The sequence below is a fragment of the Sarcophilus harrisii genome, chromosome 5 (genome assembly GCF_902635505.1).
Source record: "Sarcophilus harrisii chromosome 5, mSarHar1.11, whole genome shotgun sequence".
In the NCBI taxonomy this organism is placed as follows: domain Eukaryota; kingdom Metazoa; phylum Chordata; class Mammalia; order Dasyuromorphia; family Dasyuridae; genus Sarcophilus; species Sarcophilus harrisii.
The window spans coordinates 163,285,647-163,305,367 of NC_045430.1; the positions used below are offsets into that span (position 1 = coordinate 163,285,647).

A 19,721-nucleotide genomic window follows, 5' to 3' on the forward strand; every position below is an offset into this window, starting at 1 on the left:
AGAAATATTATGGTGATAGTGACAAGATTTGCAGACCTTAATGCCTAGAAGGATGGTGCTACCCTTAATAAAAAGTAGTTGGTGAGGAAGATGATGAGTTACATTTTGAATATATGTATTGAAATTTCTAGAAGACATTTAGATGGATATTCACTGGGAAGTTGATACTGTGATATTTTAACCCATAGAAAAGAACGAGTTCAATCAAGTCTTCTTTCTGTTACATCACACTGCTGCTCTGTCACCTTGAGATGCTCTCCTAAAATCCCTCCCAGCTTTAACTCCTATCATTCTATCATCTTTTCTCTCTAAGGATTTACTTTTCTGATACCTAAGACAGCTAGAAATGGGTGCTTCTAAGTCTTATATAAACAACCTTGTGGGTCATGCATCAACTTAGCAAACCGCATATCAGTATTATTTCTTTTATTTTGTAAAATATCCCAAATACATTTTAATCTGATTCAAGCTATACTTGGAAGTGTTGTGGGCTGCATTTCTAGTGTAAGGTACAGATATGACTATACCCACTATTTCTTTCCTTAGTGATAATGAGTTGAAAGATAACTTGATTATTCATCATTGAAGATTCCTAGCATTCCACTTTGCCAGCTATTGTCTTGATTATCATAATTAACTCTACGGTTTACTTTTGGAGAAAGAAAATTCTTCAGTGGATTCTTGGATCGGGGAGATCCAAAAATCATATTCTGCTTTTTAGAAGAATAATGGTCCTCAGATATCTTTTGAGTTCACACCTCTACCCCCACCCCTCATCATTGCATCTTGCTTTAACTTGACTTAATTTGCTGCTAGTGTTGTGAAGACCCATGAGAATTTGAAATTAATTTTTTAGCATTAGTTACATTAAGGGAAAAGTTAATATAATTTTCTTTTAACTTATTATTGTTGAATCATCAGATCTTAGCATAGGAAGACATCTTAGAGGCAATCTAGTCCAGCCTCCAACCCAATGAAGCAATCCTTTTCTTCTTTATCCCTGATAGTTGTTTAGGCATCCAGTTGTGAAGAATATTCTATTTCATAACTCTTAGAAATCATTAGTTGTAGGTTTTCATTGTAAATGCTATAAATAGGTTTTGAAAAGTTGTTTTTTAATCCTTTAAAAATACTGTACTTTAAGATCAGTGTTGTAGTAGTCAACATCTATAGTAATCTAGTGTTTGATAAATCCAAAGACCCCAGCTTCTAGATTAAGAAACTTACTGTTTGATGAAAATTTCTGGAAAATTGGAAACTAGTATGGCAGAAACCAGGCATTGACTCACACCTAACACCCTATACCAGGGGTCCTCAAACTACGGCTGGCGGGTCAGATATGGCAGCTGAGGACAATTATCCCCCTCACCCAGGGTTATGAAGTTTATTTATTTAAAGGCCCACAAAACAAAGTTTTTGTTTTTACTATAGTCCGGCCCTCCAACAGTCTGAGGGACAGTGAACTGGCCCCCTATTTTAAAAGTTTGAGGACCCCTGCAGATAAAGTTGAAATGGGTTCATGATGTAGACATAGAGTGATGTTATAAGCAAATCAAAAGGACAAAGGATAGTCTACCTCTCAGATCTGTGGAGAAGGAAGGAGGTTGTGGCCAAAGAAGAACTAGAGTATGTTATTGGAATGCAAAATGAATAATTTTGATTATATTAAGTTAAAAAAGTTTTTGTAGAAACAAAACCAATGCAGATAAGATGAGAAGGGAAGCAGTAAACTGGGAAAACATTTTTATATTCAAAAGTTCTGATAAAGGCCTTATTTCTAAAATATATAGAGAATTGACTCAAATTTATAAGAATTCAATCCATTTTGCAATTGATAAATGGTCAAAGGATATGAACAGACAATTTTCAGATGAAGAAATTAAAACCATTTCTAATCATATGAAAAAGTGTTCTAAATCACTATTGATCAGAGAAATGTAAATTAAGACAATTCTGAGATATCACCACACACCTCTCAGATTGGCTAAGATGACAGGAAAAGATAATGATGAAAGTTAGAGGAGATGTGGGAAAACTGGGACACTAATACATTGTTGGTAGAGTTGTGAACTAATCCATCCATTCTGGAGAGCAATTTGGAACTATGCTCAAAAAGTTATCAAACTGTGCATACCCTTTGATCCATCAGTGTACTACTGGGCTTATATCCCAAGAGATCTTAAATAAGGGAAAGGGACCCACATGTGCAAAAATGTTTGCAGCCTTTTTTGTAGTGGCAAGAACCTGGAAACTGAGTGGATGCCCATCAATTGGAGAATGTCTGAATAAGTTTTTCAACAGTGAAATAATTGAGGCCAGTTCCAATGGTCTTGTGATGAAAAGAGCCATCTGGATCCAGAAACTGAATGTGGGGACTGAATGTAGATCACAGCATAGTATTTTTACTCTTTTTGTTGTTGTTTGCTTGCATTTTGTTTTCTTTCTCATATTTTTCCTTTTTGATCTGATTTTTCTTGTGCAGCATGATAATTGTGAAGATATGTATAGAAGAATTGCACATGTTTAACATATATTGGATTACTTGCTGTCTAGGGGAAGGAGTTAGGGGAAGGGAGAGAAAAAAATTTGGAACTCAAGGTTTTGCAAAGGTGAATATTGAAAACTGTCTATGCATATATGTTGAAAATAAAAAGCTTTTAAAAAAAGCTGTTTGGGAATCTGGGAAGAAAATGAGAAGAAAAATGGTGGACCAAATAAGTTGGTATGTAAGAGTTAGCTGGTAGAAGCCAAATAGTTATAGACAGGCAGATAGAATTCTCTGATTTTCAAGCCTCAGTTCCTCTAATTGATTTCTGCATAGTTGTGGATAGAGATCTGCCCTTTTCCATTTATTTTTCTCTTGACATGTAAGATGTGAAATGTTGTTCCATGCTTTTCTAATTTGTGTTGCACATGTTGAGAACTGATCGTGCCAGGCATTTTAACTTTAGCCAAAAAATAGCACATTGTTGTTATTAGTCTTCATTATCTGGTTAGGGCCAACACTGTGTTTGGAACTACACAGGAATATAAATCTAATTTATAGACATAGCCTAGTTTAGACATAAAATCCATATGATGAGAAGGAAGTTAGGTTTCTATGGTGTGAACTTGATTTGGTTAATTTTATAACATCAGTTCTTTGGTCATAGATCCTAAAACTTTAGGTACAGGGTAATTTGTGGGGAGGGGTGTTACTAGAGGCTCAAAAGCATTATTTTTCAAGCAATTTTCTTAAATAACTAGGCCTTCCCAAATTCTGTTTGGCTCCCAAATTTATATAGACTCCACTTCAGCCCTCTTCCCCCATATGTCCCCTTCCTTTAGTGCTCTCTAGTCACTGGGCTAAAGAACAGTTGCTTTACATACAGATTCTTATGGAATCATCAAAAAACTATTTCCCAAACAAAATGAGACTAGAAAGAAGCAAGGCATATTTTACTTTTAATTTAGCTTATAAATTCCAGATCTATTTTTTTTAATTTGAACAAATGAGTTAGTTTTATTTTATGTTTGGTCTTTACTTTTACTCTAATATTTATCCCAGTATAGAGCTGACTTTGGCTTCCCCTAAGCAGGGCCAGCATACTGCATTCTTCCAACATTTCCTACCAATCCAATCTGAATCAGTAAACACTGATTAAGCTACATACAAAGCACTGTGCTAGGTGCTGGTGATCCAAAGGAAAATATAATTAGTTAATTAACTAATTACTAAATAACTAATCCTAAAGAAAAAAGACTACACAGCTAATAGGTTTTAGGTCAAATTTGAATTCAGGTTACTGAGGCCATGCCCAGTCCTTTATCCATTATCTTACCTAACTTCCAGAGTTGTGATATGTGTAAATAAAGGAATTTTGGGGGATCAATTTTATCACTAATTTGTCAATCAATCACTAATTAATTAAATCACTGTGGGTACAGTGATTAAAAACAGGAATTGGGGGAGTTAAGTTGGTCTTAATGTTAGAATCAAATTTTTAATTGAATCTAACCATTATGTAGCATTGCATTCCCTTCAGTGAAATTCTTTTGCCCGTTTTCAAAACAGAAGGATTAGGAAGAATAAAAAGTCCTTTGGATTTAGCTAAAAGTACATTGATAACCTTGACAAAAGAAGGTTCAGTAATTAAAAGAAATTAGGGCTTGAAAGTCTAGGTGGAGGTAAAGAAGTGGAGTGATTATGGATAACTCTCTATGAGTTTGGCAATGAAAGGTAGGGGAGATATAGAATGAGAGTTAAAGGAGATAAAATCAAGAAAAAAGTAGTGGGGGGATGAATTCTTAAGTAGGGCTCAGGTAGGTATATTAGTAGGCAGCAGAGAAGGAACCAGTGGATGGGAACATATTAATGATGAAAGAAGGGCTGATTTAAAGGTCAAACCTCAGAGAAGAAATGAGCAGGAGAACAAGTAAAGGAACTATTCTGATAATTTGAAGGTCCATGTCTTTTCTCAGGATGGGAGAATGGATCAAGATGGTAATAGGATTTTTAATGTCTCAGTGTTCCCAGTAAAGTAGGATATGAGCTTATGTGCTGAGAAACAAGGAAGCAAGATGGAATCACCAGCAGTATAACGACAACTCAGGATCCTTCTCTTTGCCAGACCTGTGTGGTTCAAATCAATTGCCGCCTTGTTTCAGTATAAGTCTCTTTAAAATGGTTTGTTTTATTGTAAGACACTTAAGTTTATATATGGCCATTTTACATGGTTTTGTCCTGGTTACAAAATTAAATGTGTACCTATAATTGCACCAAACTTAATCTCTCTTTTTATAGTGACTGAATCAAATTATTCTTTTGATCAGAGAATCTGCCTGAAATTCTCTGTGGCCCCCACTGTGGGAGACTTCTACACCATTAACCATCTGCCAGTAAGCTTTGGAAGGGCTGGATATTTCAATAATTACCTTCAAATGTCCTAATGAGATTTCAGGTTTGATGAAATCTCATGAATAGTACTTTGGGGAAATTGATCTTTCTGTGTACATTGTTAATTCCAAATTACTGTATATTAACACATCTGTCTCTTGCCTTTTTTTTTTTTTATTTCAGTACCTACTAGAAATGAAAAGCTTAATCCTACCCCCAGAACATATTCTGAAGAGAGGAGACAGCGAAGCAATAGCCTATGCTTTCTTTCATCTTCAGCACTGGAAGAGGGTGGAGGGGGCTTTGAATCTTTTACATTGTACGTGGGAAGGCAGTAAGTAATAATATTCTTTCTTTGAAACGTTTTCCTTAAAAAAGAACATGAAAAGGTATTAAACCTGTTTTGCCAAAGTGCTTATGATGAGTGATGAAAATTTGCATTTATATAACTCCTTTCATCTATGATCTCCAATCACTTTATAGACATTTAATTAATTAGGCTCACAATTCCCCACTGGGATGAACATTATTGTGATAATGCAATCTTTAAAGAGAGAAGAGAAGTTCATACAATCATGAAGATGAAAGCTTTCATCACCATTTCTGTGCAAACATACAGTCAAAGCCTAGGAAGCTTTTGTCTTTACACAGTAATATGTGGTATGGAGTTAGAGAGGGATGGGTGGGTGTGTACATGTACACTCTCTTTGTATACAGGTTTTCCAAGTTAATTCACCAAACACCACCAGTTTTCCTTTTTCACAGCTAGGCTAGCAAGTTCCAAAAAGCAGAAGAGATACTCATACACAAGCAGTATAAATTTCCTCCCATTTAGTAAATTTTTATTGAACTGTTCTAAGAAACTGAAAATGGGGATGCAGAAAGAAGGCCCTTACCCTTAGCTTTTGCAATCTCACTGGGTAAGGAAAGGCATACGCATGAAAATTAAATCAAAGACTGCTTAAAGTGTGTTATAAATAATACCCCCGTACATCTAGTGGATATGGGTAAGAGCTTTATAGAATGAGAAGACATGAATAAGTTGGAAGGTTCCACTGTTAAATTACCACATCAAGGGATTTATCACAGATCCAGCCAAGTATGCATGGACAGGCAGTAAGTCCTTAGGGCACCAAGAGGATGGAAAAGTGTATGTGCTCTGTAGCCTAAAATGAGAATATATAAAGGGTTTCAGGGAAACAACAAGTAGTATGAGTTTTAATAGGAGATTAGATTAGAAAGATAAGTGGAGGCCACATTACAGAGTCTTGTCTGGCAGGGTGGAAAGGTTTTCACATTATCATATAAGCAACAGAGGGAGTGAGGATTTTGAGCAAAGGAGTGGAGAGTCTGAAAGTCTGTACTTATGTCCAAACTCTGCTTATTAGCTATGTGACTAAAATAAGTCACTCCATCTTTTTGAACTTTATCTGTAAAATGATAATAAAAATTCATAGGGTTCTTTTTTTTTTTTTTTGGCTGAGGCAATTGGGGTTAAGTGACTTGTTCAGGGTCACACAGCCAAGAAATGTTAAGTGTCTGAGGTCAAATTTGCACTGAGGTCTTCCTGATGTCAGGATTGGTGCTCTATCCACTGAACTACCTAGCTGCCCCTAACTCATAGGGTGGTTTTGTAACCTTTAAATGGTTTTGATATGTGGATTGTTATTGAAGTGGTGCATTTATTAAGTACATATAAACATACCAAGTAGATTTTAATACACAGAAGTCACAAGTGTACTATTCAAAATAATCTGGGAAAAGTCATGTGATACAGTTACTGAATCATCATTATTTCATTATTTTCATTAGAAAAATGTAGTGCTCTTTAGTGAAATTTAAATATTCTTTCAGTGTGGTTGTTTTCCTCTGGGTTGTGTGTGTGTGTGTGTGTGTGTGTGTGTGTGTGTGTGCGCGTGCACACATGTGTCTTCTTTGGTTCGTCCCCTTTCTTGCCCTTTCCTCATGCTCCAAGAATGGAAGGAAAGAAGGAAAACATAAGGTCCTAAAGGGTTAAAACTTTTGGTTTTTTGTCTTTGTGTTCTGTGTGTGTGTGTGTGTGTGTGTGTGTGTGTGTGTGATATGTTTCCATGCTCCTAATAGGTGCTAAACAAATATTTATTGAATCAAAATTAAGAAAACATTTTTGAAAGGGTTTTAGAGGATAAATTGGCAGGCCTGAGGCTCAAGCAATTTAAGTCTTCTTTTTCTGTCCATTAGACATTAGAATAGACTAGTAAGAAAAGAGTTCCCTTGGAGAGCTAATATTATCTAGTTACATAATTTACTTCCAGGATTTGAGGGTTGTTGATTTTATTGTTGGTTCCCCTTCTCCTCCCCCCCCCCCAATAATATATTCCAGGTGTGTTATTCAATCCCAGAAAGTACACCTGGTCTTATGACATGTGTGAGTGTATAAATGTTTCCATCTGGTTGTAAGTCTATTATTGTATATATTTGAGGAAGACAAATATAGACAAGAAGTTATATGAGGAAGAAGGGGGAAAAAAAAGGAATTCTGACCCATCAAACCATATATCAGTCAGATTATAGAAGGAACAAAAAAAAAAAAAAAAAAAAAAAAACAAGGTACAGCATATAAATGCTAGAAACCTAAATAAATAATTAAAATACGTAGTGCTAAATAGTGGCCTTGCTTTAGGGGAGTCTTGGAACTTTGATGGTAGTAGGACAGTGAGTTACAGTGATCTGATACCACAAACTACAGGAAAGTAGAGAGAGATGTGGGAAGGATGTGTGTAATTAGGGATGATTTAAATAGGAATAAAAATTAAATACTATAGTAAAAGGTTGATATGACATAATTCAAAAAAAAAAAAAAAAGATAACAAAAGACCAGGATTCAGTTATCATCTCTATGCAGATGACTAAAATCTGCTGGTCCAGCCTCAGCTTTTCTGGAAAACTAGTCTTTTACCTCCAATTTGTCCAGTTGGACATCTTCACCCTGATGTGGATATCTTTTTTTTTTTATTTATTTTTTTCATTATAACTTTTTATTGACAGAGCCCATGCCAGGGTAATTTTTTTTACAACATTATCCCTTGCACTCACTTCTGTTCCGACTTTTCCCCTCCCTCAGATGGCAAGCAGTCCTATACAAGTTAAATATGTCCCGATGTGGATATCTTAATGGATCCATTATCTTTCCACTAAAATCCTCTTTCTTCTTAGCTTTTCATTGTCGGAGTGCACAGGTGATCCTCCCAGGCACCCAGGTTCACCACCCCAGTGTGTCCCCTCACTCTGCATTCTCTCTGCCTCCCATCTTCTCTCAGAGAGCAGGTTCTTTGGATATCAGCTTCTCTCCTTTGACAGGCATCCTGCCATAAACTCCTTACCTTATGCTTGGAATATACCAATAGTCTGATGATTGGTCTGCTTGCTTCAGGTCTCTCCCCGTTCCATTCCATCCTCCCTCTTCAGCTGTCACAGTGCATTTCCTGACCACATCATTACCTTATTCATTAAACTCTATTGACTCCTTATTACCTCCAGGATCAAATATAAAAACCTCTGTTTGACTTTTAAATCCCTTCATAATCTAGCCTCCTCCCTCTTTTCTGGTTTTATTTTTAAAAAATGAAATTAAATATTATTGGGAGGAAAGGTGCAGCTGAGTTTTATAGATGGGGCAAAGGAATATTTTCTAGAACAGATAGTTCTAGAACCCATAAGGATGGGAAATACTTTGGACTTAGTTTAAGAGGCAATAAGGTATAATGGAAAGAGTAATGAATTTAGAATGAGAAAACTTTAAGTTAAGATTATGATTCTGCTACTTAGTACCTATGAGACTTTGAAAAAGTCATCTCAGTTCTCAAATACCTCATTTGTAAATGATGGATTGGACCAGGAGATCTCTAAGGACCCAGACATATCTAAGTCCTCTGATTACTGGGCAGCAAGCAATCTAGGTGACTGAGTTTGTTATCATTATAGTTGTTGGTTCAACATCTTAATGCAAGAATGGAATTCAACAAACATTTATCAAGTGCCTACTATACATAAAGTATTTGTGCTTGGTACTGACAAAGACTAGAAATCTATCATACGAGCATTTAATTAAAAAATGCAATCTTTGTATAGTTTGGATTTTTTTAAAGATAAAAATGTAAAAGTTAGTAGCCTATAAGAAGCCTGAAAATAATTTTTTAAAAAGATGAGCAAGGATCAGAAATTTCAGGTGCAAATCCAGCTGGCAAAGTTAAAGAGAATTTTATAGGAGTGTTGGAGAAAGGAATTTCCAAAAATTGCAAGAGCATCCCAAGTGAGATCAGAGAAGCCCACAAAGCCCACTGGCCAGTGAAGTTATAAATGAAAAATTAAGCCATCAAAAAGAATTCTGAGGGATTGATAATAATGCTGACACACTGAATGAACTCTGCCTTGGTTTTTAATGAGAAGAGTAGTAGGGGATTTGCCATTTGTATAAATGGGATCAGTTACTACTAGATAAAATGGTCATTTTTCTAAGTTTTCCTAGTCAAATTGACAAGAATGATGTTGTTACCTCATTGGGCCCTACAGCTTTTACCTAAAAGTTTTGAAGGAATTCAAGGATGCAAAGATGGGCAAGGCAGACTTGATTCTGACACGTAGCCCGCCCTTTCAGCTCTACAGTAAACCTTCAGACTGGTTATTTTTATGTAGGCAAGGAAGTGGTAAGTGAGTCTGAAAGTGGTAAATGTGGAAAGGAAGGCAAGCTTTTAATAAGTTCCCGATCTATAGCAGACACTGCGCTAAGTGCTTTATAATATTACCCCATTTTATTCTCACAAAAACCCTGGGAGGTAGAGGAGCAGTGATTGTCTCCTTTTTAAGGTGAGGCCGATCAGAGTGAGCTTACATGTCTATAAATGTCTGCCTGAACTTGGGGCTTCTTGACTCAGAGCCCCCATCTCTAACCTTTGTGCCATCTCCCTAACCACCAATTGGTCGGGTTTTCTGATCATATCTGCATATTGAGATAATGTCCTCAAGGAGTCATAGACAACGGAAGTGATTTGTGACTGAAGAGAAGTCTGGGATCTCTTGTCAGTTCTTCCTTGAGGATGCTGTCTCAGGGTGCAAGTGCAGGCAAAAAGACCCATAAATCCTGGCCCTTTTCAAGAAGGAATATTAGAAAGAAGATAGAAAACAGTAAACTACTTTTCATAAAGCATTTTTTTCCTATAATATGGATATTTCTAATCCCTTTCTTAAACACTGGATGCTGTCCTGACAACTGAATCTCAAGAAAAAATTATGATGGAACTAAAGAAGACAACTTAAAATGACTGAAGAGAGAAATAACGGGCAGGAAAGGAGCTAAATAGAGTATAGAGCATGAAAGAGTAGGACTGTGTGTATGAAAAGGCAAAAACTGAGAAGGGGATGCGATCAAGACCCATAAACAAATAAATGAATGGATCTAACATGTATTTCAACATATTTAACATCTATTGAATTACTTGCCATCTAGGGGGAGGAGGAAGGGAAGAAGAAGGGGAAAATTTAGAACAAAAGGTTATGCAAGGGTCAATGTTGGAAAAATTACCCATGTAGATGCTTTATAAATAAAAAGCTTTAATAAAAAGATAAAGAAAATAAATAAATAAGTGGATTAGATTAACATCTATTTGTCCACTAAATCTCAGAACATTTAGAAATTTGAAATTGAAATGTGTTAAGACAAATGAATCATCTATTCACTTGTAGAAATCAGTAGCTTCACAATCCTGTATTAAACAAGGGATTGGGTAATTTTATGAATGATAAACCTTGTATACATTGTAAAATGGTAATTGGTTTAAAAAAAAAAAAAAAGATGATCATACTACCTTCAGGTAAGATATTGTAGATAAAGCATTAGATAAATGTGAGCTATTTGAAAATATTTATTTAAAAATGTATTCAACATGAAATGGTTTCACCTAGATTATAAGCTTTCTTATGTTAGTAATCATGCTTTATTTATTTTTTGTGTTTTCAGTAATGTCTAGAATGGTACATTACACATCATACTTACTTAAATGTTTGTTGAATAAATAAATGTGATGTTGAATATTCTCACGTAAAAGGCCCAAAGGCAACTTTTTTTTAAAAGCTGTCCATCTACCAGATAAGAACATGTATTACTTTCTTTAGACTTTCCATAGTTAAAACCTAGATACTTAATATCTAGCTTATTACCTAAGTTCCTTCCAGTAATAAGGGAAATTGTGAAGTTGGTTCCTTCTCCACACCATTCTGTGAAGCCAGCAGATTGCATGTTTGTCCTAAGATTAGTGAAAGCACAGTGCCAAGAGCCTTTGATGCTGGGGCTTTACTGGAAACTGCACCAGTGTGCAGATGGTTTTCCTTTTGGGGGAACTGAAGGAAGCTGCAGTTTATCCAACGAGCCACTTGGTGGTGTATTTTGACATCTCTTGCTTCCAAGGCAAAAAAAAAAAAAAAAAAAAAAAAAAAAACCTGGATTTTAACCCAAGTAATTTCACTGCTCCTTTAGAAGCAATAATGCCCCTTTACCACTTTTATTTTGGAGGTTGTCACTAAGTGGCAAAGGCTTATTTGGATGGAGGGAGAAGAGGGGAATGTTTTTTTAACCACACCAAATTTCCCAAAATTCTTATGTAACAGTTATTTTTGGTGAAATATTGATTGTCCAGAAAGGGATTTCAGATTCTAGTCACAAATTTTGGTTAGGTTTTTTTTTGTTTTGGGGTTTTCTTTCTTAATGAATGATTACATGGAATTACATGTGAAATCAACTGATTTCCTATTAATCAGATAGAAGATTAACTTCTATTTTTAATAAAATTTCAAGATCCAGCTGATGCATGACTGAAATTGCATGGGTTTGAAGCAGATGTTTTTTTTTTTTCCCTCTAAATCTCAGTTCTCCACCACAAATATATCAACATTTCAGAGGTTTCCAGAAATGTTTGATTCATCACTGCTCCAGCCTCTGAAATTACACAATATGTTCCTCAAAAGTCTGGATAATCACTAAGAAAAGAAATGTTTTATTTATAAAAAATTTATACTGTGTTTTTACAATGTAACTTAGTTCATTAAGCAGCTGCCACCTTATCTGAATTATACTCATTTTAAACACTCTAGGCTCTGGTTATCCTCACACACACACCATTGCAAGTGTGATCAGACTACATGGTCTGTAAAGTATAGACACAAAAGAATAATCCCATTTGTGGGAACTTCCCTTTAAAGCAGCATTGTACTTTATTAAGCCCTCCTTCATATGTACCATCTTCAGTGCTCAATGTGCCAGGTTCCAATGCTGATAGAACAATATCTCCCTAATATTTCATCTGCTCAAGACTTGTTTTTAATAGCATTTACTTTATTTATTTAATGGCACTGTGGTCTGGTGGCCAGAAAACTGAAGTGGGATTTTGGAAAGATGCTTTCTAGGCCCTTATTCTCCAAAGGCCTGTATTTCATCTTGGATCAATTCATTTAGTCCTCCTTTTTGCCTTTTCATTTGATCAAGAAGGATAGTCTTACTTTCCTTTCAGGAAATTCTGAGATGTCATTAAATATATCTGTCTTGAGGTTTTTGTTTGGGGTTTCTTAACAGGAGAGAAAAGATGCAGTGAAAAGACCAGACATTAATTTCTTTAAAAAAAAAAATTATTTTCCTTTGAATGGGGGGAAAATGATCCAGTTTTGATTGTATGAGATTCTAATTTTCATTTATTCTGTTTGTAAATTTGATGGCAAATGACACTCAGTGGTAGATAAAGTCTTAAGGAAGATAAAGTCTTAAGGTTGTTAACTCCAACTGAACATTAAAACTGAAACATTTAAAGCTTACAAAAATAAGTCTTTCCTCCAATTTTGTAACTTTGTTTAAAAAAAACATCATTTATTAATCTGATTCATTGTTTATAATCTCCTTACATCAAGAGAGTCTCTGATGTTTCACTTATTTATATGTTCACTTATTTATAGAGCCCGTTTTTTTTTTTCTTTTAAGGAACCCCCATTACCCATTCATACTAGAGGAAACTCATTTAACACCAGGTGAATAACTTTTTTAAAGGATGCATCTTCTATAAATCCTTGTTCTGCAATAGTTGAATAATCTGAAAAAGTAATTTTAATTTCCCTCCCTGTAAGCTGTATCGGCATCAGTTTCTTACAAAAATATTTTTAAATCGAGGAGCATTTAGACAATATTCACTAGTTTTCATATAATTGTTTGCATGCTTTCTTCCCCATCATACTGTGAGCTTGACCTCAGGAGGACGGCACTTGAGGTTCATCAGAAATATATTTTCCTACAGTTGTTAATGGGAGAGTTATCCCAGATCCATCCAATTGATAAACTCTAGCTAGTTGGTAGCGTTGTGTCCAACTGAAAAAGGCCCCGTTGCTTATGATGGTGAGTTTGCTGCCGCGCTATGAGGAGCATGCAGAGGACTTCCTGTGCTGGCCAGAGTGTGTGTGTGTGTGTGTGTGTGTGTGTGTGTGTGTGTGTGTGTGTGGTGGGGAGGACGGGAACCCACTGAGAATGAGCCAGCCTGATGGTCTGAATGACTGATGTGATGGAGGGCATGGAGTGTGAGGGAAGGGGGGTGGAAGAGAGCGCCGTCCGGCTCACCTGCCCCTCCCCCAGATTTATAGATGAGCAAGCTGAAGCCGTGTTGTGTCCAAACTCACAGAGGCCTTAGGATTGGGGAGGTTGTGAGAATGTCCAGAAATGGTCTGGTTTGTGGGCAGTCTGGCTGGGGACCCCCGATGCCTTATGGATGTTTCCAGGTAGACATCACTGGGGGGGGTGTGGCTTGCCCCTGTGGTGAACCCTGACCTAAGGAGCCCAGGTGGGAGGGACGGAGATTGGCCTCCAGCCTAGAAAACGGGTAGGTTCTAATGCCCTCCCTGCAGAGCAATGCTGTTTCCAAGGGCAATGGGCCATAGCACCAACTACCAACAAGAGTTGCACAAATGACTTTTTTCTGCATATAATAATTCCAGAGCTGCTTATAGCCTCACACTTCTACAGGGACAGGAGGTTTGGCTGAAGGCCATTTGGGAAAGGACACTTTCTGTCCAACATGAAGGAGTATCATAGCTGAAATGAAAAGAAACTAGGAGATGTAGAGTTAAGGCTGAAATAGTTCATGCAGTACCTATTATCCAACTGTCTCAGAGATCTCCAGGACTTATCTAACACATTTTTAAACCTAAGCACAACAGGGTGGATAAGGGATAGAATTCCAGTCTGAAAAATATTTTTTTGTATTTGTTTTTGTTTAGTGAAGCCAAAAGTCTTAATGTTATTTAATGGACTTAAAAGCAGATGACAACTGACAAGAGGCCGTAAGAGCTCCACAAAAGCATTTATAGTCATGGAAAATACACCCATACATATAAACATCCACACTTTGCATACATAGCTATGTATTAGAAAAGTTTCTGACCTCTTCCCTACTCCTCCCTGCTCCCCCCAAACCAAAACAGTTTAGAACAACAACCAAAGAAAAAGACCAACTTGATATGCAAGTTCAATATTTATGCCAAATACCAAACGAAAAGATGTTTGGCACGGAGCACTGAAAAGACACCAACAAACCACTGGACTTTTAGGGTTTAACACTCTCAAGTCCTTGCCTTTTCATACTTCATTTTTAAAATGGCTCCCTGAGGTAGAAATCTAGTTTCAACTACAGATGAAATTTAAATTCACATTTATAACCTCTTTGAATGCAGAAGGTTTACATCATATGAACTATGATAAGTGCTTAATTATAGCAACATCATTTTTTTTAATGCACATATAGAATCTGGATTTCAAGCACATTCTCCACGTAGGTTTTTCCACATTTTTTGGATATTATCTCAGCATTCATCATTTATGGGAAATGGTATTAAAACCGTACCATATTATAGTTTAATTTTCAATTCATTGCTTCCTGGAATAGATTTTAGTGGATCTTATAAAAGAGTAATAAAAATCCTATTCCCTATCCTACCCTGTATCTTTTGCCTCCCCTTCCCCCCTAAAAAAGGGTTAGTTCTATTTAGAAAATTTGGTTCTTTTTAGTGATCTGTGCTAATAACCTGCTTAGAGAGACATCTAGACCTCTTTCATATTCATTCCAGCAAAAATCATCTTTGCTTGTGTGAATTTTTTTTTAAAAATCTGATTGAACTGAAGTGAGCCTTTCATTTAAGAAGCACTGAGGCCTGCTGTGTTTTTTAATGTTTTAATCTCTGTTTAAGAGGTTTCTGTTACTTGAAGAAAATTGATAACATTTTTACCCCAGTAAACTGCCAGCAAACTGGCTCTGTTCTAATCCCGAGTTTATTGTGATTTATATTCTCTGTGGCAATGTGCTGTAACCTCAGAGTGATACCACTGTGGTGTAGATTGACTGCATTCCAAATGCTGGAATCACATACATAATGTTTTTACTTTTAAATAATATTCAGACACCAGAATAAATACCATATGTGCACGAAAGCTGGTTACAATGGAACCTTGTCATTTCTTGTGAGGGAGAACATTCTGCGTTTCTTAGTCCTGTTTGAAATAAGTATGCAAAAGATAAATATGTACATTGACAGCATTTTGAGATGGGTTAGGTAATTACATAGCTTAGGATGTAACTGCAATTACTTTAAATGTAGTCTTTGAAACTAAAAATTATGCTGCCACATAGAAGAGAGTGTATGGAAGGAAAAATTGTTGTTAGGCTGTATTCTGTGTCTTAGGTTCTACATCGACAGAGTATTATAGTTAAAAGACATCTGTTGAGGAAAAATCACCTCAATGAATGCTGTTCATAGCAACAGTGAGACTAACATGCCGATGACATTGCAACAGTGAGAATAACATCCATGATAATGGGAAAGGATGGATTGATTGGAAAGCCATAATTCAGTCTCAGGGTCTAATGTTATCATAAGCCACAAGAGCATAATTCAGGTGGCCTGACATCATCAAAATGCAGATAATCAATCTCTCTCTTTCTAGGTCCATTATTTTTCACATGATTTTGAAGGTTTAAAAGTTTCATAAGCTCAAAAAATGCCCCCCCATTCCTGCATTTTTTGAGGGTTTTTTTTTTCTTTAAAATCTATCCTGGTTGAAAATTTATTCCACTTGGACACATTTAGAAAAAGCTATGTTAAAATGCCTTTCATATTTTTATATTTGTAACATGTTCCAAATGAATCAATTCAGATTTATGTTCTTGTAGCGCTTTACTACCAATTGAATTCTTGGGTCAGCGCTCATAACATTTTTTGAATATTTCGCAGATGATGGGTCCAGATCATTATTATTGATGGTTTTCCCTCCTCCCCTCCCCCAGTTTGTGAGATACGCCCACAACATGAACTGTGAGATTAATGTGTGAGTAATAGATCATAATCATCATTGCCCACTTATCTGCTCTAGGGATCAGAGTTCACAGAGGTTCAAAATCGTTTGCAGCAGTTCTCCAAAGTCTAAAAATGCCCCAAAGTCTTTCTTGAAATTGTGAAGCAATAAAGTGAATGTTGAGCCTATAATAAGTTGTTTTGTTTCTTTTCAGCTTTTAGGATGATCCCTTATCCCTTGGAAAAAGGGCATCTTTTTTACCCTTATCCAATCTGTACAGAAACAGCAGACAGGGAGCTGCTTCCATGTAAGTTTTAATTGAATTCTGTAATATGCGAATGGTTTTAACCACCATGACTTTTGCACCCAGGCCAAGGCATATGGGGAAGTGGGATGATAGAAATTTAATATTTCTTTCCATTAGCCATTCTTGTTCTAGTAACTCAATTATATTTAAATGACTTAGGTGAATGGATGGGTTTGCTCATAGTTATTGGTTGCACCAGATCTCTCCAAATTCTTCAGGGGATAAAAACCCAAGAAAATTATAAAATTGCCATTTATTAGGTACTCAGGATGTGTTAGGTACCTCTGATTTGGGATAAACTGCAGGTCAGACTCAAAAGGGAAATAATAGTGGGAAACAGCAGTAAGCTAATAAGTAAATTCCTTCCTGTATAATGGCATTTTTGTAAGAACTTTTACTTTGAAGAGAAAGCACTGACTCTGGAGAAGAGTTGAGTAATGGACGAGAGAGTAGGGTCTAAATGCCTTGACATCATTGCCAAAGAAGAAAGATTGAGGTAGGGTAAGCTTTCTTTGGTGATGCAATCCTCTTGGTTGGAGGGACTTCCCATATACACCAGATTGATTGACTGATTGATTTAATATTTATTGAGAACTTTTACAACCTCATCAATGTAGGGAAACACAAACAAGACAAATAATGCTCTCAAGGACATTATAGACAAACAGTCTAGTGACCCATACCACACGTGGAAAGTATTATTTATGAATTTAGTGTATTACAACATTGTTTTGACAATTTGGGCTAAATAATTGTTATCAAATCAGTTTTGGGTAAGCTGTGTACAAATATCACTTCTAGGCTTTTTATGTGGTCTGTTTTAAGACATTTTTTGTCTCTCAGATAATAAGCTTCAAATTTTGGCGAAGTTCTCGCTCCCCCACCCTTTATAATCACCCCAATTAAAGCAATATCTCATAGATGGAATGCACAAAATACTTCATATTAACGAATACTATAACACTGGAGGGTGGAGTATAAAGCAGATTTTCCGATGATTGAAGCAGTCATAAAGTCACTAAGTTGTGGATTTTAGGTACAGAACTGATTGCTGTCATTGTATATTGAAATAGCAGGAGGTTCTCTATGCAATACCTTACTAACTAGATCTAATGTGAAATTCCTTATTCTTTTAAAAAGAAATTAGTAGACATTATCTTTCCTTTTTCTTTTCACTACATAAATGGTCTTTATGATTGTATAGAATTTTATGCTCAGTACTAAAGAATGCATATAATGGCCTAAAACTTTAAACCTAACATTCTCCTTTCCCTAGAGTTTGAGAGTTGGGAGGACAAATTTTTAGAAAAGTTACAAGAAAATAGTTCATATGCCTCAATTAAGTTTTACTATTGCCCTTGGCTAACATTTCTGAATGTCTAACATTTCTGAAAAAAACCTCTAAAAGGATGATAATTTATAAACTTCAAAAAAAAGTCATTGGCCACATTGGATAAGTGAATCTTAATCTCTGGGGAGGGAGGGATTTATTTATTTATTTTTTTTTGGAAGCATAAGCGTGTTGGGTTTTATTTTAATAAAGACCATCATATTGTCTATTAAAAATTCAACACATTTATCTCTGAAGAAAAACTGTAATATATGAATTAGGCCTTCCCTTCACTCTAGTATATATATATATGTATAACTTAGTGCTTTGTTATTCATTAGCTGTTGAGGAAAAGAGCTTTACATTTTCAGTTTCCTTATCCAATGACCTAATAAATTATAATCAAAATTGTGTTTCCACTTCTGGTAATGCTTCATCATTGACACCGAAATAGTGGTCCCCATCCTCCTCTTTACTCACCTCAGAAAAAAAAAAGCAGGACTTGTGGGTACCGTAGCATAAGCTTCCTTGTGGAGGCCAGTATTATCTTCTTGGCTCAAAGGAGGAGCTTTTGGCGCATCCTTGTCACTCTGACCTGTGTTGAGCCAGGGGGTGGGGGGTGGGGTGGTGGGTGGTTCCTCCCGGGCCAAAGCTGGATGTTCCCAGACACAGAAGTGTGGGCATGGCCTGCCTGTGCTAGGAAGCAGAGACAGGAAAGTAAGAAGGCACTGGGAGCAGCCAGAGCCATGCGAAGAGGAATGAAAGAGCCTGATGGGAGACTGAAGGCAGGACTTGAGTTAAGATGTGATTAAGGGTTTATTTGCTTAAGGTTTGCCATCTCATTTATCCTTCCCATTTTAAGGACAAGGAAAATAAGGCCCCAAATTAAATGATCTTGCCCAGCCCCAAAGGGAGAAAGCTGAAGGTTGGAGCCCTTTCCCTGCCAGACCAGTATGTTAGAAGCTCTGTACAAAGTCATCCCATGGCAGTACTAACTGTTTCATTCAATGTCTTCTCTGCAGCTTTCCATGAAGTCTCAGTTTACCCAAAGAAGGAGCTTCCTTTCTTTATTCTCTTCACCGCTGGATTATGTTCCTTCACAGCCATGCTGGCCCTCCTGACACATCAGTTCCCAGAGCTTATGGGGGTCTTCGCAAAAGCTGTGAGTACTCTTCAGTATGGAGCCCTCAGGGAAAGCGAGAGCAAAGCCAAAGTGACCCCGAGGGGAAGCCAGCAAGACCCTGCATTTTAGAAATGGAGATGGCCCTGAACTAGCCACTGCCGACTGTTGAGCGCCTGGATTTTCCTTAGTAGCAGAGAAGTCTAAGCATTGAATGTCACTTGTGCAAAAGCTTAGGGAATCTGCAATTGATATTTCCATTTTGTTTATCTCATTTGAATTATATGGCATATTTCTAAGCTTAGGATATTGTAGCTTCTCCCATTCAGTAAATGGAATCTGTATTTTTGAAGTTAATCTAATGAAGACAAATTAAAAATAAAAAGCTATAAATCCTTGGCTTGTTTGAGGAAATGAATTGAAGGGAAGTGCAGAGTTGTATCATCCACTCATGGGCTCACATGCAACCCAGACTTTTATTAGGCTGGTAGGGCATTCAAAGGGGAAAGGCACTGCCAATAAGTCACTTAGTGACATAAGCGATTTCTAGTGACAGCACAAAACCACGTCAGTGGCTGTCCTTATGGAAAATGCTTTTCGTTAGGCCATTTGGTCATCTTAGCCAACATGGGCTGGAAGGAGCAGTTTGCCAATTTGCACACAGATGAATATCAAACAAAAGAAAATATAAGAAGACACATTTCCAAGGGTTTCAGTTTCTCTGGCTCTCCCTTT

At 36.5% G+C, this 19,721-nt stretch overlaps 1 protein-coding gene across 4 annotated transcripts in view; it reads left to right on the forward strand.

Moving 5' to 3' along the window:
- The window catches only part of ST7 (suppression of tumorigenicity 7), a 282,179-nt gene that overhangs the window by 254,158 nt on the left and 8,300 nt on the right, over positions 1 to 19,721 (forward strand). For all 4 annotated transcript variants that reach the window (XM_031938860.1, XM_031938862.1, XM_031938861.1 and 1 more), the window contains 3 exons: positions 5,060 to 5,210; positions 16,444 to 16,536; positions 18,889 to 19,028. In XM_031938860.1, the coding sequence (XP_031794720.1) occupies positions 5,060 to 5,210; positions 16,444 to 16,536; positions 18,889 to 19,028 (384 nt within the window). The remainder of the gene's footprint in view (positions 1 to 5,059; positions 5,211 to 16,443; positions 16,537 to 18,888; positions 19,029 to 19,721) is intronic.